The 26,891-nt window shown below is 38.0% G+C and overlaps 2 protein-coding genes across 5 annotated transcripts in view; one reads left to right on the forward strand and one right to left on the reverse strand.

The window, feature by feature from the left end:
• LOC110690041 (pyruvate, phosphate dikinase, chloroplastic-like) overlaps positions 1–21,109 on the forward strand; it is a 37,169-nt gene extending 16,060 nt beyond the window's left edge. For 3 of the 4 annotated variants that reach the window (XM_021866868.1, XM_021866867.1, XM_021866866.1), the window contains exons 11-21: positions 16,433–16,597; positions 16,676–16,837; positions 17,161–17,250; positions 17,723–17,861; positions 17,951–18,128; positions 18,651–18,780; positions 19,021–19,149; positions 19,382–19,519; positions 19,597–19,674; positions 20,530–20,621; positions 20,739–20,781. In XM_021866868.1, the coding sequence (XP_021722560.1) occupies positions 16,433–16,597; positions 16,676–16,837; positions 17,161–17,250; positions 17,723–17,861; positions 17,951–18,128; positions 18,651–18,780; positions 19,021–19,149; positions 19,382–19,519; positions 19,597–19,674; positions 20,530–20,621; positions 20,739–20,781 (1,344 nt within the window). Of the gene's footprint in view, positions 1–16,432; positions 16,598–16,675; positions 16,838–17,160; positions 17,251–17,722; positions 17,862–17,950; positions 18,129–18,650; positions 18,781–19,020; positions 19,150–19,381; positions 19,520–19,596; positions 19,675–20,529; positions 20,622–20,738 lie in introns of all 4 variants that reach the window. The other variant, XM_021866865.1, reaches the window with a different exon arrangement.
• A 586-nt stretch (positions 21,110–21,695) lies between these two features.
• Positions 21,696–25,676, reverse strand: LOC110690042 (glutamic acid-rich protein-like). The gene is made up of 10 exons (XM_021866869.1): positions 24,949–25,676; positions 24,824–24,875; positions 24,370–24,728; positions 24,175–24,228; positions 23,923–24,062; positions 23,162–23,813; positions 22,935–23,055; positions 22,780–22,829; positions 22,469–22,612; positions 21,696–22,055 (listed from the first exon to the last, which is right to left on the reverse strand). Exons 1-10 carry the CDS (start codon positions 25,384–25,386, stop codon positions 21,801–21,803), a joined length of 2,265 nt encoding a protein of 754 aa, XP_021722561.1. The 5' UTR covers positions 25,387–25,676; the 3' UTR covers positions 21,696–21,800.
• Positions 25,677–26,891: the final 1,215 nt, after the last annotated feature.

Here is a 26,891-nt window from a genome sequence, read left to right on the forward strand (position 1 = left end):
CCCGCCTGCCTAAAAAGGATCCAGACAAAATAGTTCGAAAACCGATTGGATAAATGGCCGACTGATCGTCTACCCTGGAAACAGACAACCAGTCGTCCAGGGGCATAGGCGGCGTACTAACTATCCGTACCTGTCTGCAACGTTCGGCCATGTACAACAGTCGGTCTAGTAAACAATTGGATATTAGATATGGAATACTTGGACAAATTTGAAGCAAACAAAAATTCATTAAAAATAAGCCGGTCATTAAAGACCAGCAAAATATTCAAAGCCCCGGCCCCCTGGCCGGGTAAATACAAAGCAAACGGCACGCAGGCCGTGGAAAGAATACATTAAGCTTAAGAAGGGGGCAGTTCAGTATTAGCAGCTGCCGCCTGGTCAGCACTCTTCTTGCTGGACTCGGCTTCAGCTGCATCCTCTTTTGATGCCTTACCCCCAAGTGGCACAAGCGCCACAACCGGCTCCTCCTCCTCCAACGCTTCTCCCAACGCCTCTTCTTCAGCAGCCGCCAGGATCTCTTGATTATATGTTTCCGAACACTGGCGGTACGTTCTTTCCCAAGAGGCAAAGTCGGCATTGGGGAACAGGCGGCCCCAGGTCATGCGCTGGATTTGAGCGGAGTCTTCCATCATCTCCCGGACGAGCTCTTTCTTCTCTTGCTCGGCCTTTTCCGAGAGCTCTTGGGTAAGACTCTTCTCTTGGCTCACCAGGCGTTCTTTTACGCTTGCCAAGGATTTCTCCATGGCTTCGTAAGAGTACATTTTTAGGCGAAGAGGTTTCAGCTCGGCCTTAAGATTTGTGATGGTCGCCTCCAGCTCGTCATTCTTCTTCTGGGCCGCCTCTAACTGAGCCCGAACAGCGGCGGTAGCCTGCGCCTGATAATAAAGAATATCAATGGTCAGTACTTCATTTTGGGCAATTTGAAACATTGCCTTATCACAGTCAGAGGCGGCCATAGCTTTTGCAGCCTTTACCTCTTTGTTCTTCCGATCAAGCGGCTTGCGAAGGCCGTTAACTCGGAGCAGGGCCTAAGTACAAAAAAAAAAAAACAGGCGTCAGTTTCCAAACAAAAAAGATAACAGGCGTCCTGGAATTCAAATACTCAAAAAGTATACCTCAGCAAGGACCCCTGCAATCCCATCAAGGTCAAGGGTGCCGACACCCCTGACCGCCTCCCTTTCAGATGGAGGAACTACTTTGATCATGGACTTGGCTACCTCTACCAAGTCAGGCTCCTGAGGGCCGGCTGCATCAAGCGTAAAAAAGCAAGTTAGACCTAGTCAAGAAGGAAGCAAGTGTAAAAGTTTTTACAAGTAATTGTCCATACTTCTAGGCGGCCCCGCCGGAGTTTTAGAAGAAGTGGCCGGCTGCTTCTCAGCCGCCACTGTTTTCCTGGAAGACCCAGGAGAGCTTGCAACAGTCGTCCTCCGGGCCTTGGGGTCCGGCTGTTGCGAGGAAGAAGCTCTTGGAGTGCCCGACTGAAAAAAAAAAAAAAAAAAAAAAAAAAAAAAAAAAGAGTTAGTATATGCATAAGACAACTCCTAAAAGAGGAAGAGTTTCGAAGCCTACCAAGGGTGCCCCCTTGTTGGGGGAGTCGGTACAAGACTGTTGCATGAGAGAGGCCCGCAACATGGCCGCCGCAGTCTTGGATGCTGTTATTTTACTCATGGCGTCAGCTGCAAAAAATAAACAGCAAAGTTAGTAAAAATCCCAAGTAAACAAGGCGTGAAAAAACAGAGTATTTGTCAGGCCGGCTACCTCTAGAGCACCGACTGCTGAGGCCACAGGCGGCCAAAAAGTACTCGTCATAGAGCCACTTGAAGCTCGGGACGCAGTTTAGGGGTACTTGCTCTCGTACCCCTGAAGTAGAGTTCACCCTAGTCTCTACTTTGAAGAGTCCTTTGTCTAGGATCTCTTTTTTAGCCTTTGGGGGAACAGGCGGCATGCTGCGGCCGCCTGCGAGAAGAGGCGGATCCCTATTCCACTTGTTAAAGCGTTTGTTCAGCTCCGTGTCTGAACCCTCGATGATAAGGAAGGTGTTCCGCCAATCCTTCCATTTGTTCGCCTTACCTCTCGTCATGAGGTAGCCCCTATGGCTTGTTAATTGATACCAGCCGGTACCTCCCGACTTAGGGGTCCGGCTGAGATAGTTCATGTGGGCGAAAGCCTCAAAGCTTGGCTCCACCCCGTACATTTCGCACCCGGCCACATAGCCGAGTACGTTTACCCAAGAGTTGGGGGCTAACTGCCATAACCCCAAATCATACCCATCTAAAATCCGCTGAACAGCCGGATGTAATGGGAAGCGCAGTCCAGCTTTGATGGCCGCCACATAGCAGCCAAAGCAGCCGTCATCATAGCTGGTACCAGCCGGCCAGACGACAGTGTCTTCTGGATCCGGCACAAACACTAGAAAGTCGGGGCCCATTCTGTGGTTAGCTATAAAGCTCTCCACTTTGTCTTGCATGGCTGCGATCCGGCCCCGGGGTACCGTGCAGTAGTAGGGGGTGTTTTCCTCTCTGTAAGAGGCGGACGGCTCCGCCCAATTGCCCCCCTTCTCAACTGCATGAGAAAGCCTCGCCTCTTGTAGGCGGCTGTTTCTTTCTTCTGAGCCTGGAGAAGCGTGGCCAGAAGAGCTGGACTCGGACTCGTCCTCTGACGAGTCCGAAGAGGACGACTCCTCCCCTCTCCCAGAGGGGCCCGCCTCCTCTCCCTTAGAAGGAGCAGGAGGAAAATTAGACATATCAACGGTGAAATGGGAAGGGACCACCTTGACCCCTCCCTCAGAACTGTCGGCTTGGCAGCCGCCTCGTTTCACTTCTACATCTGGCGCCTGGTCAGATGTTTCACTAATGAGCACCCTTTGGGAGGAGCCGTCCGAGTTTGAGATCATAGCAGTCTTTTTTGTTCTAGCCATCACGTTCTGCATAGACACAGATACAGTCGGACTTTGTATAAAGGGCAAAGATGGGTCCAGAAAAGGGCAGGCGGCACTCCTAGTCCTAGATTCAGCCGTCCCCGGTGACCGGCTGATCACTAACTTAGGTCGTGTCGTGTGCTTCCGTGGTGCCATTTCAAAAAAATAAAAAGAAAAATTAAGAGTAAGAGAACTGACAGTTACCTGAACGAGTGACGGTTGATGAAGTTCTGAAAATCCTGTGCAGTCGGCTTGTCAGAACAGGCGGTAGGCAGAAAAAGTCCAAAATGTCAGAGCAAGTTCAGGGGTCCGAATGTTCTCGCAAAGTTCTCAAATGTGAAAATGACCGAAGTCAGCACTTCCTTATATAGGCAAAGTGAGAAGGCGAAGGGTCGCTTCCAAATTCAAAATTTGGGCGGGAAAATCTCTCGGCCATTTGCAAGGTGACACCTGTAGCAGGCCGTCGCCTGTCACCGTGCGGCACCTGTCACAGGTGACACGTGACCAGTCACGTGCCACCTGTGAGGGGCAAATGATTAGGGGATTTTTATCCACCAATCACCGTCTGACAAGTGGACCAACCAGGTTCCGCCACGTGTCCTTCACGTAGGCCAATAGGAGCCTGCCACGTGTCAATCACAGATACGTCCTCTACGGACCAATTGAGACACGCCACGTGTCCACCCATGCCAAATGGGAAAACCGGCCAACAAGGCCCAATCCTGTTTAGAGGCCCGGTCAGCCCTAGGTTTACCCTAAACCTAGAGAGTGGCACGCTTCTCAAGACTATAAATACTTAATTAATCCTCATTAAAGGGGATTAAGCAATTAATGACTCTCACCTAGAGAAGTCTAAACACATTGATCACTCCTCCCCTAGAGGAACCAGATCTTCCCCCTTTAATTTCCGCACTTATTACTCCTTAATCAAGTACTAACTTGACCGTTGGAGGCGGAGCTCCCAGGAGTCTCCGTTATTTTGCAGGTACAGGCGTCCGGTTCCAGTCTCGGAATTGTAACTCTCCCGCAGGACATCAGAAAACCCCGAAACAACTAGGACACGTCCCTAGCCTTTAGCCCCAAGTAACCCAAAGAGAATAGGAGAACTAATTCTACTTAGATTAGGAAACTAATTCTAATTCTACTTTGTCTATAATTCCTAAATAAATAAAATTAATCCTAAGTTCTTAAACCAAGAAAAACCTTTTAAGCAAAAACTAATTAAAAATCACTAAGTAGAGTAAGTAGAGTGATTCGGAACTTGAGCTTGTACTAGACACCAAGTTCTTTTGCTTGAACCGTCCAAAAACAGCCAATTTGTAGCTTATAATGAGTTAATGTTCAAGTTTAGGTTTTCCTTATGAAGATTTAACAAACTCTCGAAGTTCTCATCAATATTTGGATCATCCTCCTCTTCTTCAAAAGAATTTGTCCTCAAATCTCGAAGTTCATCATCAGAAGCATAACGAGCCAAATCTCCCACATTAAATGTAGCACTTACACCATATTCACGAGGAAGATCGAGCTTGAAAGCATTATCATTCACTTTCTCAATAATCTTGAAAGGACCTTCACTTCGAGGCATGAGCTTATTCTTTCTCTTGCTTGGAAACCTTTCTTTCCTTATATGCAACCACACCAAATCGCTAACCTTGAAGTTTTGTGGTTTTCTATGTCAATTTGCTCACTCTTTGTACATTGAATTTATCTTCTCAATTCTAGCACGAACTTGAGCATGTAACTTTTGCATCACTTGAACTTTGGTCTTAGCATCATGATTCACTAATTCGCCCTTAAGAAAAGGAATTAAATCCAAAGGTATACCATACACAATCTCAAAAGGTGAATGATTAGTAGCATAAGTAGGAGAACGATTATAAGCAAACTCAACATGAGCAAGTTTAATATCCCAATCCTTTTGAGTTTTACTTACCAATCCACGCAACAATACTCCCAAAGTTCGATTAGTAACTTCCGTTTTCCCATCCGTTTGAGGATGATAAGAAGTGCTAAATAAAAGCTTAGTTCCAACTAACTTCCACAAGGACTTCCAAAAGAAACTCATGAATTTAACATCCCTATCACTCACAATTGTTTTAGGCATACCATGCAACCGAACAATGTCTCTAAAATAAAGATCAGCTATATGCATGCATCATCAGTTTTGTGACAAGCAACAAAATGAGCCATTTTAGAGAATCTATGAACTACCACCATACCACCATGATAGCATCTTTACCTCTTTGAGTTCGAGGCAATCCAACTATAAAATCCATGGAGACATCCTCCGAAGGAAAATCAGGAACAGGTAAAGGAGTGTAAAGACCTTGATGGAACACACTCTTTGCCTTTTGACATGAAGCACACCTTGCTATCACAGATTGAATATCCCCTTGCATCTTAGGCCAATAAAAATGCTCTTGTAGAATACTAATAGTTTTATTGATACTAAAATGCCCTGCAATTCCTCCATCATGAGCTTCTCTCACAATCAACTCACGAATAGAACACTGGGGAACACACAATCGATTCCCCTTGAAAAGGAACCCATCTTAAGTCACAATTCTCAAGTATAGGTGCAAAATCTTCATCACTTGCATAATACTCTTTAATCAAATCAAAACCAAGTAATCGAAAATTCAAAACACCAAGTAAAGAATACCTTCTAGACAATGCATCTGCAACAATATTAGCCTTCCCCTCTTTGTACTTAGAAGAAAAATTAAATGATTGTAGAAATTTCACCCACTTAGCATGTCTCATATTCAATTTTTGTTGTCCATGTATGTTCTTTAAAGACTCATGATCCGAATGAAGCACAAAATGATTAGGACGCAAATAATGACTCCAATGATCTAAAGCACGAACAATTGCATAGAATTTTTTGTCATAAGTAGAGTAATTCAAACGAGCACCATTCAATTTTTCACTAAAGTAAGCAATAGGTCTCTTCCTTTGAATCAGAACCGCACCAATTCCTACTCCACTTGCATCAGTTTCCACCTCAAATGAACTAGCAAAGTCAGGTAGAGCTAAAATAGGAGCTTCACACAATTTCTTCTTGATTACATCAAAGGCATGTTGCGCCTCTTTACTCCACTCAAATTTAACTCTTTCTTTCTTCAAACATTCAGTCATAGGTGCAACAATATTAGAATTTTTTTTCACAAATCCTCTATAGAAAGAAGCTAAACCATGAAAAGAACGTACCTCCGAAGCATTCTTAGGAACTGGCCATGATTTAATTGCTTCTACCTTAGATGGATCAACAGAAACACCATCTTTTGATACTATGTACCCTAGAAAAGTCACACTTGGTACAAGAAAGTAGCATTTTTCTAGCTTTGCATACAACCTTTGCTTTCTTAGAACTTCAAACACACTTCTTAGATTGTTAAGACGATCATGCATATTTTTAGAGTAAATCAGAATATCATCTAAGTAAATCACAACACACTTACCAAGGAAAGGTTTGTGAACTTCATGCATCAACCTCATGAAAGTACTAGGAGCATTAGTAAGGCCAAAAGGAATCAACAACCATTCATACAACCCTAACTTAGTCTTGAATGCAGTTTTCCATTCATCCCCTTCTCTCATTCGAATTTGATGATAACCACTCATGAGATCAATTTTAGAAAATATTTTCAAACTATGTAGCTCATCAAGTAGATCATCTAGCCTTGGAATAGGAAATCTGTATTTGATTGTGATGTTGTTCACCCTCCTACTATCTATGCACATGCGCCAACTCCCATCTTTCTTAGGAACAAGTAATGTAGGCACCGCACAAGGACTCATACTCCCACGCACATAACCCCTCACCATGAGTTCTTCAATATGCCTTTGCATCTCCTTAGTCTCTTCGGGATTACTTCTATAAGCAGCTTTGTTTGGTAAAGGAGATCTCGAAATTAAATCAATTTGATGTTCAATACCACGAATTGGAGGCAAACCAGGTGGTAATTCATTCGGAAACACATCATTGAACTCACGCAAAATAGGCTCCAAAACCGAAGGTGTTTACACCTTAATTTCTTCTTTAATTTCCTTTGAAACCAACACATAAAAACAACCTTCTTGCGCCACTGCTTTATCAAATTTTTTCTCATTAATCATCAGCAAGCCTTTCGAATTAGAAGTGACCTTTGGTAGATTTGAAATTAAGGGTTTCAAAGCAATTGGTTTGTCTTTTTCTCCCTTTTTAACCACATACACATTAGTTCTACCATCATACTTCACAAATCTATCAAATTGCCAAGGTCTTCTTAGCAATAAGTGGCATGCATCCATAGGACAAACATCACAAAGCACTTGATCATTAAATTTGTCAATAGAAAAAGAAATCAAGGCTTGTTTTGTTACCTCCACATCACTAGTGTTGCTTAGCCAATGGAGCTTGTATGGTTGAGGATGCTCGGTTATAGGATGCTTCAATTTATCAATTAGAGTAGTAGACACCACATTAGTGCAACTCCCCGAATCAATGATCATGTCACACAATCTCTCTTTCACTTTGCACCTTTTAAGAAAAAATTTCTCTCTTTGATTGTTCTCCATAGGTACGGTTTGGGAGTGTAGTGCTCTTCTCAAAACCAAGCTTTTACCATGTGTCTCAGGCTCTACTTCACTCACATGTTCCTCCTCTTCTTCATCGTTTTCTTGCTCCTTATTTTCCTCATAGTCATGAGTATTATCACGCAACACTTGCTCTTGTTCCCACTCATATGCAGTCATCACTCTTTTTAAAGGACAAGTGCTTGATATGTGACCATAGCTCCACACTTGAAACACTTCCTCTTTTCCTCACCTTCAAGCTTCTTGTTAGGTTCGAACTTAGGTTTATCTTGCTTGGAAGTAGACAAATTGCTAGCATTAAACTTACTGAAATTCGGCTTTTCAAAAGTCTTAGAACCCCCCTTAGTGTGCAGCCCCTTCTTCCCTTTTAATTGCTTTTCAATTCGAATGGCAACCTTACACACATCATCATAGTTCCAATATGGTTGTATCTCAACCTTTTCCGTAATATCTTCATTCAATCCAGCAATAAACCTAGCTACTTTATGCTTTTTCCTTTTATCTAAATCACAAAGCATATCAAATCTTTCAAATTCAGTAATAAAAGATTCAACACTAGATGTACCTTGCTTGAAAGTTTGCATCTTTATGTAGAGATCTTGCACATATTTCTTCTTCATGTGCTTCTTAAGTTGACTCCATGTTCAAATCCTATCCCTACCTTCTCTTTCCCTTTTCTTTTTCAAGTTATCATACCACAAGCAGCCAGCCAACTTGCATTTAGCCACCTTGCATCTTTTTCTCTCATCTTAGTCCTTGAAATTAAATAGGGTTTCGGCTCTCCTTACCCACTCAAGATACTTTTCGTGTTCAATTAGACTACCATGGAAATCTGGAAGATCTAATATCAAGCTTTTATCATCATCCTTGCACTTATCTCTCCTTCTAGGTCTTGGAGATTCATCACTTGATGAGTAGTCTTTCCTCGATTTTCTAGGTTTTCTCCTTCTTGAACTCCCCTCATCACTTGAGTCTAGATTAGAGTCGGAACTTACCTTTCTTTGAAGAAGATTTTTCACGAACATTAAGTCTCCTTAGTACCTCATCCAACCTTGCTGCCAATTCGGTTATCTGTCGATCTCTTCAAAGGTTTTATGCTTGTTCTAAGGTTAAATTCCTTGGAACTACTGGTCTCTCTTCGTCACTCATAATTTCCACACAAACACAGTTAGTTTATGCAAAAATCTTGATTAAAAGATCGAATCTTGGATGAATAATGAAGCAAAACAAAACCGGGTTCTCAACCGCAAATCACTGCAGCTACACCAAAAGTTTGAGGCTGTGTAGAACTCGTTACTTATCCAAAAATTACGAAATTTTAGGACGTGGTAGCTGGACGTTTTTGGAGTCCAATGCAAAAAGAATCACTAAAAAATTCCAAGTATAACGTTCCCAGTTACGTTTTACCAAACCTGTGCTCTGATACCAAGTTGATGCGTATGCTTAGGAGGTTTAAACACACACAAGGATAATTCAAGCCTAATTCTCTATAGGACTCGTCCACCAAGAATTAAACAAGAAGACAAGTAGATTAAGTAAGTTAAAGGTCACGCCACCCCTTATTTAATCAACTTAAATAAAGCTTAAAGAACTTAATCACCAGCTTCAAGAAACGAATGTTTTGGTTGCAAAACAGACAAATACTTTGATTTACTAATCTGAAAAATTTTATATCTAAAAGTTATGAAATTACAACTATTTATAGACTAAAAACTAACTAATTCTAAATCTAATAGGACTAGGACAAGTCCCTAGCCTTTAGCCCCAAGTAACCCAAATAGAATAGGAAAACTAATTCTACTTAGATTAGGAAACTAATTCTAATTCTACTTAGTCTATAATTCCTAAATAAATAAAATTAATCCTAAGTGCTTAAACCAAGAAAAACCCTTTCAAATGAAAGGTAAAAACTTGCAAGCAAAAACTAATTAAAAACCACTAAGTAGAGTAAGTGTCGAGAGAACTTGAGCTTGTACTAGACACCAAGTTCCTTTGCTTGAACCGTCCAAGAATGTTCACAAAATTCCGCTAAGCATTGATAGACCCTTTTCCAACATATGCCCAAGGTGCATGTGCCATATCCTTTTGCATTATGTTTGGTCTTTACCTCCACCGATTCCAACTGTAATAGTTGTCCCTAAATCACCTGTAATAACCTGTAATGATTGTCCCTAAAAGAGTGTAAAGATTACCGTGACGAATCCCCTTCATCACTACCAAGGAACCACGAACAACTTTTAAAAATCCATTCTCCAAGATTATTTTGCAGCCATTTTTCTTTAATAACCAAGAGAAATAAGGTTCTTCTGCAAGATTCTTTTGCAAATCTGGGATGTGTCTCACATCCTTCGAGGTTATTATTATTCCGTCATGCATCTTGACTCGGATAGGATCTAACCCGACAGTCTTACAAGCATGATTGTTTCCCATTAAAACAGTACCACCATCCAAACTCTGGTAAGTTGTAAACCACTTCCTGTTTGGGCACATATGGTGAGATGCACTTGAAGCAATCATCCATTTACTAGATATCTCATTGCATTGTTCTGAGTAACAATAATCATCTTTGTCATTTGAAACAAAACTTGCTTCTTGTTTTTCATGTTGTTTTCCTTTAGAGTTGTCGTTGTTGTTCTTTTTGAATATCACTCTCTAATTTGAGCAATTAGCTTTAAAATGACCAAGCTCGCCACATTTGAAACATGGCCTTTCCATAAGAGGTCTAGATTTTGATCTACACTTTCCTCTCTTGCCTCGCCCTCTTTCATTAAACAATCCCTGAGCTTGTTCGTTGTATTCTCTTCCATTACTAGACATCGTTCCACTTGTAGCAACCTTTCGAAGGTCATTTGCTAAAAGTGACGTTTTAGTCTCATTCATGGTTAGAGTATCACCCACAGGCATGAATGTTTGAACCAAATTTTCATAGGACTTTGGTAATGAAAGTAATAGCATGAGTGCTTGGTCTTCCTCATCTACCTTCACATCTATATCGTACAAATCTGATATAATCCTATCAAACATATTGATATGCTCCCGGATTGAGGTGTCGTCTTCCGTCTTGCATGTATACTATTTGGATTTTAAGTAGATCTTATTGGTTAGAGTTTTTGTCATGAAATTTGTCTCTAACTTTGACCACACGTCGGCTGTTGCTTCTTCATTTACCAAGACTGCAACATCCCTCTTAAGGCATAAGATTAAAGTCGTTCGTGCTTCAAGATCTAACTCTTCCCAATCCTCCTCCTTCATGTCCTTTGGTTTTTGTTCTTTTCTCGCCAATGCCTTATGCAACTTTTGTGATACAACAACAACAACAACAACAAACCTTTAATCCCAAAATCATAAGGGGTCGACTAACATGCATCGACATAAGGAATCGTACGATATAAAGAAACGGACATAAAAAAAACAATCATTGAAAAGAGTTTTGAAAAAGGTGAGTAAAGTCAGTAAATGAAAGAGCATTTAAGAAAAATTAAGGGATTTTGAGAATCAAAAATTAAATTCAAGAAAGTTTTAAAAGGGTTGTTAAAAAGTTCAAATTGAAAACATAAAGGTTTTAAGCAACTTTTGTGATATAAGAAAAATTTTCATTTGCATTCTCCAATAGGAAAAATCATTTTTTCTATTGAATTTTTTTATTTCATATTTCCCAAATTTAATCGTTCCACTAGTAGATGCCATTATAATTATTTTCAAAATAAAAAATTTTACCACTTAAGATTTTGACGTTGGCTCTGATACCAATTGTTGGAGCTCTCGCAGCGGAAATGTGACTTTTATTAGATAATATGAAACTAATACCTCACAAATAAATATATTGTTTTGGGCTTAAACTAAACAATAACTACTATGAAGGAAACATATATAATATAAAAAAGTAAAACCTTCTTAAGATTATATAAAAAACTATTCTGATGTAAATAATGATTACAAATTCTACATCTATCTCAAGACATTTTAAAGTAACTTATAAGCTAAATAAGGAAAAGATAATTACCGGCTATGTTGGAAACAACCCATAATATTTTTCTCATTCCCTTTTCTTCTCTTATGTCTTCTCTTCTCCTTTCACTTTATTTAAACCTTCTTAAATTAGATATAATTAATTTAGGAATTAATTATATCCATATATATTCCCACGGTGTCCTACGGATTAACCATGTCCTTCATCTTCTTCACTACCACGACCACAAACACGACCATCGCTACCATGACCACAACCACCATCATTTGATTCCCTCACTTGTGAAGATTGTACCTTCACTTGAAATGCATTCTCCTCTACTCTTTCATCCTCATTGTTAATCTAACAACATGTGCTAAGAAGAAACACATTAATTCATCAAACGTGTAGGAAAACATGTCCTTTGGTTCTTCAATAGCCGCAACCACATTGTTAAAATCACTATCCAAACTCCTTAAAAGTTAAAACCTTACTCACAACTCTCTCATTTCTTATAGTTTCACCCTAGGATTTCATTTGATTGACACTCCCAAAAACATTAGATAAATAATATTGCATCAACCCCTTCTTTTTCTTAATTAAGCCATCAAATTCAAACCTAAGAGATTTTAATTTAACTACAATTACCTTTTCCAGGGATCAAACCAATTGTAGTCCCATTTATTTCTCTATGTAATACTCAACACGAGACAATGTTTAGCAATTCTAAACAATATTGGAATTTGCCACCTGATAGGGTTCCCATTTGTATGCACTTTCACAAGAGAAATACTACCTTCCTCTATGACATCCCGTAAATGATACCTCACATCATTATGTATGGTAGGAGCATGATGAACCTAGTTCAAGTTAATGCACTTTGGCTATCACAATTCAGATTCACACGTTCCTAGTTCAACCCCAAAATATATAGAAGTCCCCAAAACCACAAAAGTTACTTAACTCCTTCTACTATAGCCATATACTCGACTTTTGTCATAGATAGAGCCACTATAACTTGTAACATTGATGGGTCATTGTGTATTTAAAACACATAACCAATAGTAGATTGTCATCTATCTATATCACCAACCTAATTCGAGTCTTCGAGTCCACGAAGTCTAGACGAGTACACACCATGGCGTACATTAAACTGCCAACTACACTAGCATAAGGTACATCTAAGCCAATGGAGTCACCAGTGACTTAACACTGCTCATCCGAAACCTTTCAATAACCCGTTCAATGTAGCCTTTTTGGCTTAAAAACATTTCTGGTTTGATCTCTCTCTTTTAATCTTCATACCTAATATTTTCAGTGCCCAAGTATTTAGTCTCGCACTAGTCTCGCACTGAGTTGAATTTTTACCCTATCTATCTCCACCTTGCTCTTCGAAGCAATAAGCACATAGCACATTATCCGCATACAATAGTAGATAAAACAATCATTTCCACGAAATTTATGTATGTATACACAATAATTTCTATAAACCTTTATTTTAACATTAAATAATTAAATCACTTGTACCATTGTTTAGGATATTGCTTTAATCCATAAAGTGATTTCCTCAAACGACATATCTAATTCTCTTTACCGCCATCCGTAAATCCCTAAGGCCTCATCTGGTTTTACTCATCCAAGTCACCGTATAAGAAGGATTTCTTCACATTAAGTTATTCCACCTCTAGATTTCCATGAGCTAGGAGACATAATACACCCGAATAGAAGTATGTTTTACCATAGAAGAAAATATTTCATTGTAGTCAACACCTTCTTTCAATGTTAATCCCTTAGCCACCAGTTAGCCTTATACCTTATTTTATCTAACTTCCAACCAATAACAATCTTTCCCACGGGCAATGGGAATACCTCCTATGTCTTATTTTAATGAAGAGATTGCATCTCTTCCCCTATAGCAACCAACCAACTCTTGATATTCTTGTCTTTGATAGCTTGTTTGAAGGTGACTGGCTCATCATCCTACACCGATAGTGCATATTCTACCAAGTTTACCTGCCTATAATGTCTCATAGGTTTCTCTGACCCAAACTTTTTAACTGATTAATAATACCTCTGTGGCCTAGTGATTGCCAAAGTATCCTACTGCTGCTGTTGTAATAAATGTGCATTTACCTACTGAACCTCTTAATGATTCAGCTCATCCTCCTCATCTTGAATATGACTAGAATCTTGTTGGTCTCTAGATTTATCTCCACCACTGTAGTTGTTCCAACATCATCATCATTAGGCACCATAACTTTTAATAAAGTTACCATAGATCTTTCATGAAAAGATCACGTTCATATTGATTACATTTTAAGAATCCTCTGCACTTCAAAGACGATAGCTCTAAACCCCTTTTGAATACCTAAAAGATTGTTTTCTCAGTATTTTCATCAAGATTGTTATCCTTAACATATAATAGAACGTGCCATTGATACACGGAACATGGGATGATGGCACGCTCCGCGAACCAGGACGTCGTGTCCCGAAATGCGGAACTTACTTGTTCCGTTTCGTGTTGGTTCGCGATTTGGTTCGTGTTTGATGGAGTACCCATTTGTAGTGAAAAGTTTCATTAATGGAGTAAAATAAAGAAAATAGTGTGTAGAAGGAAGAAGAAGTTCATGGATGACTAACAATGCATCCTAACCTAACTTTTTAAAAAAAAAATGGATGGCCCTTCCCTTTTTATCTTTTCTTTATATGATTATTTATTTTATTTAATACTTTAGTGCATAGTACGTCTGGTGTTTTTTTTTTTTTTTTTTGGTAACAACTGTATATTTTCCAATTTTACTCCTTTCGTTTCATAATATTAGTCCCATTTACATATGTCGATGCAAATCTTTGACGGCAATTATCTTTAATCTCACACTAGCAAAAATTACAAAATCTAGATATTAATAATGTACTCATCGATACGAATAAAACTAGATTTCATATGACTATGTTTGTTTTTATTTATAAAGAGAAATTTAGAAGATTCCCTTTAATTTTTAGGGATTATATTTTTATGAAGTTTAGTTCCCGGCATTGAGAAAAAGGATACGCAACCATAGGCAAGTATTATTACCCATAATTGAATACATTTCATCTTATATATCCTCTTTCCAAAAAGACGCATCATTAGACTTCATAAAAAGGTTTAAGGATCCTTTTCCACACTTTAGTAATAAAGTGTTTGAGTCAATATTGACTCTCTTAACCCCTCAACTAAGTAAAGATGATGGGTCCAAAAGGTTTCTCTTTTCGAATTTGCTTACTTTTGCTGCCGGCAAAAGTATTGTCATGATCTTATTTAATGGGATCTCTATTATTACAATGTTCATTCACCCAGGAAATGATGAAATTGAGCCTCATTAAATATTGCATCTCTTGACTCTATCACAGGTTGAATCGAGACAAATTCATTAGATTATATAACGTAAAACCTAAAGGCTTTGATGAGCATAGCCTATAAAAATGCAATCAATTCCTTTCGCACCTAATGTTTTCCTTTTGGGTTCAGGCAATCTCGCAATTGCTTTACATCAACATACCTTAAAATAATTGAGATTAGGTTTCTTTTTTTGCCAAAGTTCATGGGGTAGTTTTGATCCTTTTAGGCCTCTCTTGGAAAAGGTTTCATAACTACAGGAGTAAATATTGAGAGGTGAACTATTATAGGAGAATGATTTAAAATGATAAGAGTATAAAACATGTTTCTGGGCCTCAACCATAAGCTCAAGCTTTTGGTTGAATTGGTCCTTTAACATGGTATTAGAGTCAGCGGGACATAAAGTTCACGGGTTCGAATCTCATCTACCCCTCCTTTTAAAGTGGAATATTAAGTGCGGGGTATAAGGAACGCCCATGCTGCATCAACACTTCAAGCCCAACAGGCTCTCGTGTGAAGGGGCGTGATAGAGTATAAAACATATTTATGGGCCTCAACCATAAACTTAATCTTTTGGTTGAGTTGGTCCTTTAACATAAAGGGTGAGATTATTTAAAGGGAAGTTTCAGATGAGGTTTGGCCTATTGGTAGATAATAACATTCTAACCCAATACACTACTCACCCCACACCATAAGCTCATAAACAACCACAATACACCTCAATGTACACAAACACAAATTGTTCCCACCACTAGCCTCCACTACCTTCACTGCTAGCAAGAGTAGCAACTACCATCTCCATTAATGCCACCTTCACCATCTTCTCCATTAGGGACCCTATATTAAAGAGAAGATATGATAAAAAGAGGGATACTTTTAAGATTATAATTTGGCTTAAATGGTGAATTTGGCCATATATTGGAGCTTTTATGGTCAAATTTGAATGCCATTCGCCATTCCAAACTCTTAAATTGATGGCGGCGAAATAGTGGTGGTGATGAGAGGAGGACAACGGTGGTGAGAGAACAATAGGCCCGTGATAGAATAATATTGGCGACAAGAGAACGACGGTTATAGTGAGGGATGAGTGGCGGCGGTGAGAGAACAACGATAGTAATAGAATAAGAGCAGTGGTGTGTGAGAAGATTAAGGTGAAGAGACTGCTAATGGAGAGAAATTAAACTAATATTTACCCTAAGGAGGCATGGGTAATGTATTACCCTCTAATAGGGAGTAAAGATTACGAGCCCAAATTTGAACCCCATTCTAGGCAAGTGATTTAGGCCCATAACATTTATCTCATGAGAATTCTGGACTATCACATGCAGTCTAGGCATACTCTTAATTGGAACTCTATTTAAAATATAGCAAGTCGGAGCCTCTACATAGTTTCCACTTTCCATTAGAAAAGTGATTTATATAACCTTCATTATCAAGTTTACCTGCTGAGATCAAATTCAACCGAATATCCGGAACATGTGCAACAATATGTAGTGTTAGGTTGCACCCTTTATTGGTTTTCAAGGATACATCTCCAATAGTTTATTTTCTTGAACTTATGTGAATGCTGATTACCTTGTCCCAACTAACATACATATGCATTATAAAGGTGAGGACCGAAACTAGTCCAGAGGATGTAGGGGGCATGCATGCAGCTGTTGGAATCTTGACTGCAAGGGGTGGAATGACATCTCATGCTGCTGTTGTGGCTCGTGGCTGGGGAAAGTGTTGTATTTCAGGGTGTTCTGAGATCCAAGTGAATGATACTAACAAGGTAATTCCTATGTTTACTTTATATTTTAACCTTGATCATTGTTTATCTGATGTGTGAGATTTATTGCTCATTTTCCAGGTTCTTGTGGTTGGAAACAAAGTAATATCTGAAGGTGAGTGGCTTTCTCTTAATGGATCAACTGGCGAAGTGATCTTAGGGAAAGAACCACTTTCACCTCCTGCTCTCAGTGGGGATCTGGAAATCTTCATGTCATGGGCTGATAACATACGGCGCCTTAAGGTTATACAGTTTCGACATGCTGTTTCTCAATTCCATGCATTGCATTTTCCTCATCAAACTTAGCCATCCCAAAATCTGGTCAGAATTATCTTGGAGTTATGTGCGGATATTAATTGTGTGAGTGATACATCCAAGCATGCATTAAGCAACAGTAACTAGTGTTCGTGCCTCCATGTTCCCTAAACAACCGTGATTGACATATGTATTTTGTCTATGTAGCTTTCGTTATAGACTGTTTCTTTGACATTGGCTATAGCAAGTCTAAAATCATGGAGAACATCGCAAATTATTATATTTCACATTCACTGTTAGTATATGTACAGGTCATGGCAAATGCAGATACCCCAGAAGATGCATTAGCAGCAAGAAACAATGGTGCTGAAGGAATTGGACTTTGTAGGACTGAGCACATGGTAGTTTACACTTTTTCTCTTAGTAATCTATTGTTATGAGATGATTTGTTGGTGTTTCTTTTATATTTATCAGTAATTATCACAAATAAGGGCTATTTAAATTTTGAAATAACATTATCATGCCCTTGATGCTAAATTTTGTATATACTTGTAGTTTCATAGTGGAAATATGATTGCAAATATTTCAAATCTTGTTAGACTCCACTTTGACAGGAGTCATGCAGGAGTTGCCTTTAATTTTATTTCAATAATTGCTAAATCGTGTGTTGTCTTTCCTATTCAAGTAAGAAGAGATTTTAATAATATTAAGAAGGGGAGAAATTTCAGTAGGTGATGAAAAATTCTTCATATGCCTTTGTTCTTGTCTGGTTCTTACAAGTCATTAAGTCCTGAGATTCTTCTTTGTTAAAAATTTATATCATAATGTGCCAGATAACTCAAGGAAACATAATTAATGTATGCATTGTCTTAGTTCTTTGCTTCAGATGACAGGATAAAGACAGTGAGGAAGATGATAATGGCAATAACACCTGAGCAGAGGAAAGTAGCTCTGGATCAGCTATTACCTTATCAGAGATCGGACTTTGAGGGGATTTTTCGAGCCATGGATGGCAAGAAAATTTTATATATTGATGTTTATTTTGGTTAAGTTACCTTGTAAATAGGTGCTTTATTGTTATTATTATTTTGTTAATTTCAGGGCTTCCAGTTACAATAAGATTGCTAGATCCTCCACTTCATGAATTTCTTCCAGAAGGTGACTTGGAACAAATTGTGAATGAACTGGCATCGGAAACTGGGATGGCAGAAGATGAAGTCTTCTCTAGAATAGAAAAGTTATCAGAAGTCAATCCCATGTTGGGTTTTAGGGGCTGCAGGTAATGGATAAGGTGTTCACATATATCTATTTATAACCTGTCAATTAAGAGTTTTTTTTTTTTTCTTTTTTCTTTTTCTTTATCTTTATAAGGGCATCACCATACCATCTGGAATGTTGTCTTTATTTGAAAGACATTTGTTATAATATCAAGCAAACACGATCAACTGAATACTCAAATAGATGGGAGGGGGAGTGGGGGGGGGGGGGGCAGATGTACGCAATCTTACAAAGAGACTAATTCCTATAAATCCTTACAGAACTAACATCTAATACTATACTAAAATTAAGAAATGAAATAAATTTAACTATTTAAGAAGCCAATGTACTTTAAATCCCTTGTAATACTGATGTCAAAGAATAATGGATATTCTACTTTTTAAATGGATACATAATAATTAAGCACATGAACAATATATCTAAACATTTCATGTGCACAATGACAATGACCATAAGGTCATTAGATTTTTCAAATTTTTTTTTTTAGTACTTGTACTGATGGAACTTGATTGTGTCCGTACAGGTTGGGAATATCATACCCTGAACTTACTGAAATGCAAGCACGTGCAATATTCCAAGCTGCAGTTTCAATGAGCAACCAGGGTATTGTAGTTCTTCCTGAGATTATGGTTCCTCTTGTCGGAACACCACAGGCACGGACCCTTTTCTTTTTGCCAACATTTATTTTCCTCTTCTCTTTGGAACTTGTTACCCTTGTTAGAACACTGGATTTATTTCCTGAATAGCAGGATCAGTAGGCATAACAATTGTTGGGGATATTGTATTACTTTTTTGACTTGATTTTAAATATCTAATTTGATCCCCTTGATCTTTGATTAGTAGGCTTTTTGTTTGTGTTATGTTCCCTAAACTATTGCATGTCTGAGTGACAGGAGTTAGGGCATCAAGTGAGTTTAATACGAGAAGTGGCGACAAAGGTATTTTCTGAGATGGGTTCTTCCTTAAAATACAAGGTGGGAACAATGATTGAGATCCCAAGGGCAGCTCTAATTGCAGACGAGGTACAATAAAATTACTTTCTTCCTCTTAAGGATTCATATAATAGCTTTAGTATGTACTCAGGTGGTTTTCCAACATCCAGCTCTAGCAGAGTGAAAATTACTACTAAAGTTAGGTTTATAGATAACCATCTGTACAGTATAGTTACAGTTCATCAGAATTGTTTTATTTTTGTGCATATTTGAGCTATTACACCTACCTAAAATATTGAATTATAATATTTTTCTATTGTAGATTGCAAAGGAAGCAGAATTCTTCTCTTTTGGAACAAATGATCTCACACAGATGACATTCGGGTATAGCAGAGATGATGTTGGGAAGTTCCTTCCTGTATACTTGTCAAAAGGCATACTGCAAACTGACCCCTTTGTGGTAAGTCAGTCTTACTCAATACTCACATCCCACTAAATTAACTAGTCTTTACACGATGCTGCTCAATTTGAATTTAGGTTCTCGACCAAAAAGGTGTGGGCCAACTCATCAAATTTGCAACCGAGAAAGGCCGTGCTGCTCGGCCTAGCTTGAAGGTAAATTACAACATGGAGATCAATATGCCTTAATTATCAATCCATGCTAAAAGTAGTTTAAAATTAAAGGTTTGTTCCAACTCAATCTGTAGTCATTTTTTGGTAGGGTGCTAATTCAAAAAATTTACTAACTCCAATTTTATTTTTTTTAACCTAAACACTTTTCCATTAGCACTATGCACATAGTCCACTATGACCAATGTTGGTAATTTATATGTAAGAAAACATATAGACAAGTTAGACCTTGTTGAATTCGTCTCGATATATATATACAATCAAGTCAGTGTTCTTAATCCTAGAGTGATCATGTATCCCGTGATGTGATGGTATTCATCTCTAATATAGCATTAAAGGGTGATCACCAAAAAAATAAAAAAAAAATAAAAAGAAGAAGAGCAATTCGTGGCGCATTTCAGATCTGGTTGGTCCTAAAGCTTGGCTCATATTCCCATATTTTGTAAATGAGCTGACATATCACTACATCATTTATCCTGAGGCCTAAACTTGTGTATACAACGATAAGAAAATTCTTAGCACAGCTTTCCCAAGTTAAACACCGGCATGGAGTTGAGCACATTGAGCCAAACTTGAACTCAAAATTTCATTTGATCCAAACTCAATCCATCCTAGCAAGTTCTAGATGAGTTGTGCCTGAGTTTGAACTTGTTGAAATTAAGCTAATTTGAGCTGAGCTATGTTTTTTGCTAGGTTGAGCCAAGTTAGAATTCAGCTCTGCTTGTGACTAGCCCTACTTTCTTTATCATGCAAATCTGTGATAACTCATACCAGGACCAACCTACCATTTGTACTTTTCTATCTACTAAATAACACTAAAAATATGTTTTAAATACACAGGTGGGTATATGTGGAGAACATGGGGGAGAGCCTTCATCTGTTGCATTTTTCGCCGAGGCTGGACTTGATTATGTTTCATGCTCGCCATTCAGGTTTACTATGCTTCTGATTCTTGTGTTTATACATTCTTGCCTAAGCTTTTTTTTTTTTTTTTTTTTTTTTTTTTTTTTTGAGCAGTCCTATGAATATGGTTTTTATTTTGTTGACAGAGTTCCCATTGCAAGACTAGCTGCTGCTCAAGTTGCTGTTTGAAATACACACAGATGGTACATACATACTACAAATATAAATTGTAAATAATTGTACTCCGTATTGTACATCATAGTTGCAGAGTTCTCCACCATCCAATAAGAAGGGAGAAGCATCAGCCTTATTGAAATGTGTAATATTTGATGCCAAACAAGCGCTACTGTCAATTCATGTACGACTTACAGTTCGCAGCTTGTGATCCATTTCTAGTCTCTATTTTTCGGATCTTTACTCTAACTAAGGATTTAAGAGTTTCATTGATGAGCACTATTGTTATGGAAAAAACTCAAGTAATCTTCAATCAAAAAAATAATGTCTTCATTTCACACCATTAAGCCTTTTGACACAAAGCTCTCATCTTCTCCACATTGTGTAGGATGATGATGATGATTACATGTATCCAAAAGGATTAAGTTGAAGTTTAACAAGTTAATTAAACTCAATACTAAACTTTAAAAAATAAATTGTGAATGTTGAAAGGGGTTGGCTCTGACCATCAAATAACTTAAAAAGTTTAAAAGAGTCAAAATCAAACTCACAATGTAGTAAATCTTTGGACTAGCCTATGAAATATTTATGGCTTGATATCTCTATAATAACCTATCTAGCGTTATGTTACAAGTAAATTCTAATGTTTCCATCAGTATATTATGGGCCTTAGAAAAAAGGTTACAAGCTCTGCAAGATTGTCTTACATTTCAGTGTAACGCGTTGGATCATTGCTCATTTCGTTGAATCCTTAGCTTTTTATTTTCAATCTTTATTTCATAATTGGTGGTCATTGAAACTCGTCGCATGCTCTATTTTTAGCCTATTGCATAAGGTGCTAGTAAATTGTATGTTAACTTCGTTAGAACATCTGCAGCTTAATGCCAGAGACATTTACCTCTTGATTTGTTGGAATAAGAAGGCCGGTGTCAAAAAGGCTGAACACCTTAACATATAATAATGCACATAATTTACCAGACTAACAGTAAACACTACATTTCGAAGACCTACAAAAACTATAACTAGACACATTTTTAAGGTCCTTGATAAGTTCTTTCAATCTTTACTTGTTTCTTCACTGATTTGAATGCAGCAAATACAGCTTCATGATCAACTGCGTTATCACGAGTATCATAGCTTGTTTCCGCAGAAGAGCTTCTGAGTATGTCATATAATGAGCTGCCATTAGCTGTTTCACTTCTGATCTCTGTGTGTTGGGTACTCAATTTGGCCTGAGAGCCAGTAAATTTAGCTGAGGTATTCTTCTTCGGCTGATTTTCTTTTTGGCCCTGGATATGAAGTGTACATGTTTAGATCAAGATAAACTTACAACTTTACAAGACAATCAATATGCTACGATTGCTATGCAAACCCAAGTGTACTTGAATACCCAAGCTTGAGTAATGCAAGATATGATACGTATACATAGTATGTACATATGCTTGTAGACATTGCCATATTTTGATTCTAATATAAAGGATCCATTATAGGTCAAGGTGAATTGAAGATTCACATGAACATACATACCAGATTTTAGATATGGGGAGTATCAATTCAGAATTCATTTTGTCTATTCTAACTAGCATTATAACTTGTAAGTAGGGATCTTATATGCTGTAGTGTGGATAAAAACTGCAGATATTTGAAATTTGAGAATAGATGCTTCCTTCTAAAGTTAAAATGACTTGTGAATTAAGCTTACCATATTGAGTGAGTCTTCCAGCGAAGTCATTGAGCTCCGGCTATTGCTGTCATCTCGTCCAAAAATAAATGATTTTCCAGTTTTTGGTCCATGCCTATGATTTGAAGGCCCAGGATGGCTGGATGCTCGTCGCAAAAAGGAAGACTACATTTCCAAAAGCAAAGTATCAAAGAATGATCAGTTACGTAAATTGGGTATAAAAAATCAGCAGGAAAAGCATCTTTCAAACATTCTGAACATTGTTGTTCAGAAGTCAGATTGCTTACTTCCAAACCCAGCAGATCATACCATAATATACGAGTATTCATTACCTTTGAAGAGTCACTGCTGCTCCCTTTATTGAGTAGAGCTTCAAAAATTGCTAGAATACAATAAAACAAAAGACAATGAGTCAATGAGAACAACAGCAGACAAACTATAAGGTAAAATTAAGCATACAATGCTAATCAAATAGGTCTGACTTTACATGGTGTTTTTGCTTTCTTCTTGGTTTTAGGAGGAACATTAACTTTCTTTATACGACCTAGAACTTCTTTCGATGTCTCATCCGCTACTGGTGGCATACCTTTGGGCTGCTTTTCCATTTCCTGATAGTGATTACCAGTAATTATAAGATTACACAGAGAGCAATTAGTAACTCTGGCAAGAATCAAACAGAAGCAGAATAAATATTTAGGCTGTAGTGTCATATACCACTTTCTGAAGCAAGCACTGCTTAGACAACATTCTTTCTGTTTCTTCGTCATCAGATGACACGAAACCATCATCTTTATCTGTAAACATGAGAGGAATCATTTGCTTTAGCCTTTTTGTAGTTGCACGAGAACTGGACATGTGAGGTACATTCTTATCTTCTTCTTCTTCTTCTTCTTCTTCTTCTTCTTCTTCTTCTTCTTCTTCTTCTTCTTCTTCTTCTTCTTCTTCTTCTTCTTCTTCTTCTTCTTCTTCTTCTTCTTCTTCATCACCATCTGTTCTGTCAGCATCCTCGACATCAGAAATGGATGGCTCCCTCTTCTTTGTACCATACTTTAGCTTCTGCAAGAGCTTTTCTGTCACAGCTTCGTCGTGTTGCTGATCCCATTGCTGGTGCAATTGATTGCGCATTTCACCATCAATTGGCTTTTCTGTAACATCAGTAGCAATATAATCACAATTGTCTTCCATGTCTGAATTATCCTCCTCGTCTTGCTCTTGAGAGCGCAAAAGATCATCATCGCTATCATCTTCCAATGCTTCTTCATCCACGAAGTCTTTGACTGGATCACCAGTCGCAGTGGAACTTCTTTGCAGGTGTTTTGGGTGGGGGTCAGTATTTTCCTTGTCACTTTCTTCATCACTCGAAGAGCTAAAAAAAATGTACAAATACGATTATCAAGTTCTAGGTAATCAACAAACAGCAAGCAAAAGCATGCCAAACAATCCTAAGCAAATAAATCAAGTTAAATGGTAATTACAGGTCATCATCAACAGCAGCAGAATGGCCAGAATCCCATCTTAAATTCATTGATGGTGCTGATGGAGCTATGTCTTTATCAGGGCAGCTGGGTAACTCGTTGTCTTGTGAATTAATCCTTTCAGAATCCAGTAACAAGTCCTACAGATTGCACATTTACAGTAAACCACTATAAGTTTAACAACAAAAACACAACTTCAAACAGCTAATTATCTATTGTGAGAAAAAATGAAAGATATATCAGCAAGGCAACCTGTGTATCATTGATCGGAGCACGAAATGAGACTGCGATTTCATCCATAGAAGGCTGCATCAGATCACATAGTTCTTAATAACCCGCACTCACAATAATCAGAATCTTAATGCTTGTTCATTACAATAAAACCCATGACACAACATACTACTTAAATCAAATGCCACAAAAAATGTAACAATGTGATTCACTTACATTGCCACAAGTAGTTTGCTCATCACTTGATTCGGGTTTTTCTTCACTTGTTGGTATCAAGGGAACCGCGTTTTCCTGATCCTTTTCAACACCTCCATCATCCTTAACCTGATCTTTTTCCACACCTCCATCTTCCTTAATCAAATCTTTTTCGGCACCTCCTCCTTCTTTAGCCATATCCTTTTCAATACCTCCAACTTCCTTCGGCTCGTCTTTGTCAACACCTCCATCTACCTCCTCTTCGGTATAGGAAGCCCATTTTTTCGACACCTCCATCTTCCTTTTTCTGATCTTCTCCAACACCGAAGAAATCGATTTCTCAACCATAGGAATAGGCTTAAATCCCACATCTTTCATATCTACATAAAACCAATATACACATATAAACACCAAAATAAATGCATAATAACCGCGAATAATATTCAAAAATCGATATCTCTATTAATAAAACTACCTCTCATCACCCTTTGAAAATCTGCTTGCTGATTTGAACGAGCTTTCCTCTCCTAAAACAATCATTTTAACTTCAGAAAATTTAACTCAAACTAAAAATTTAATAAAAATAGCAGAAATTCTTACTTTCTTCTCTTTTCGACTCGAAACAATCGATTTATTCTTCTCTAAATCACTCCTCACTCTTCTCTTCTTCTCTTTACTATCACGAATCTCAACCGAACTTTCCCTTTTCTTCTTCTCCTGTTTGTTCTTCTTGTTCTTCTCAAAATCAGGATCATGATAATCATCCTCAGACCCAAACCCATCAAAACTGTCATCAAAATCCAAAACCCGTTTCGCAGAAAACTGACTCGAATCACCAAATAAAGGATCAAACTCATCGAATTCATCATTCCCTGTATCTAACCCATCAATCTCATTAGTCGGGGCGGAACCGGCAGTGACATCATTCGCAGTCGAATCGTTCTTTTTTATCCGCTTCATCTTCGGGTTCTGATCCGTTGGGGTAGGAGTTTCAGACTGTGGAAGTAGCAATTGATCTAAATCACTCTCAGAATCCATGAAAATGGAGGAGAGAGAAAAATAAAAGTGAGAATGAGATCTGAAATTATGAAGTATAGTAATTGGAAGACAGAGAAAGTAGTGAATAATTTTTTGGAAATAATTTAGTGGGAAAAAGAAAGAGATATTTGGAGAAATGGCGAAAATTTGAGTTTGGGGAAATGAAAGTAAGGCGCCAAAGAGAAAATGTGAAGTGGCAAATTGTGAAAATGGCTCCCGCCTAAAAGTGAATGATGGGTGCGATCTGCCAAAAGTGCGCGGTTTCTGCGAAATGAGCTTAAACTTTGGTTTATTTTATTTTATGTGGGTAGTCTTTATATGACACGATTAATCATCTTCTTAATAAAGTAAGATTTATTATTGAAATTGTGATTTCGGTGTATTGCACAATTGTTTTTTTTTCGTCGAAGATAAGATGGTCTAATTTGATTTTTTTTTTTTTTTTTAATTAAAGTGTTGTATAGTTTTGTCAATTTATAGGTTATGTTTAGCAAAATTAGTTGTAGTTGTTAACTATTACTCCGTAGTTTTTGATTACCCAGACATGATAATTTTAATCCTACAACCAGTTGTACTTTAGTGGGTATAATTAAATCTTATTTGTTTATTTACATGAAGAAAATTTGTCAGAATGGACCTTTTACATTGGTCAATTTGTGAAGAAAAAAAGGCATTTTGAAACCTTAAAACAAAAATACATTTTTTAACTAGAACATTTGACTGGTTTCCCGCCATTGATCACCATTTTCCGGCCAAATTTATCATGTGAGCTGCACATGACTTCAAATTTTCCCCCTTTTCTTCTGAACCACCTCGTCCACCACCCCTATCCTTGTCCTACCACCATCCAATAGCCATTCCACGACCAACCCGCCTTTTCACAGTCAAGTTGAAAACCACCATCAAATTATCACATAAATCACTACCATACCACACCACCCACACAAACACAGTATCCCTATACTCATATACTCATCCCCTTTATTTATTTTTTTAATCTCTACATCAATCATCTTCAAGCGAGATCAAGCTTCATTTGTCATCAATCAAGAGTCAAAAGTGGTCTGTGAGCCAAATCAAATTCAAATTGGAGATTGAATTAGAGGATTAAATAAGTGATTAGGGTTGTTAATGAATCGAGTTTGCTCGTAAACTGTTCGGGCTCGACTCAAGACTAAGTGAGACGATACACGAGCCATCCTAAGCTCAGCTCAAAAAGCTCGCAAGTGGCTTGAATAACGCTAATAAGTAAAGCTAATAAGTTAATAAAGCGCAATAACAGCACACTATTATACTTGGGTAGTTAACGTAAGTTATCCATTGACCTAGCCAAATAATCTCCTAACTTCTAAGCTCCCTAAGCTTGCTCAAAGTTGAAACCCTAAAATCTCCTTTGCTCCATAATTTGATTGTGAACTCAAGCCAATAACAAGAGTGATATCGAACTCAAGCTTATAACGAGTCTAATTTCGAACTCGAGCCATGAGCCCACCTCTTCTTTTTAA

The sequence above is a fragment of the Chenopodium quinoa genome, unplaced genomic scaffold (genome assembly GCF_001683475.1).
Source record: "Chenopodium quinoa cultivar QQ74 unplaced genomic scaffold, ASM168347v1, whole genome shotgun sequence".
Taxonomy (NCBI): domain Eukaryota; kingdom Viridiplantae; phylum Streptophyta; class Magnoliopsida; order Caryophyllales; family Amaranthaceae; genus Chenopodium; species Chenopodium quinoa.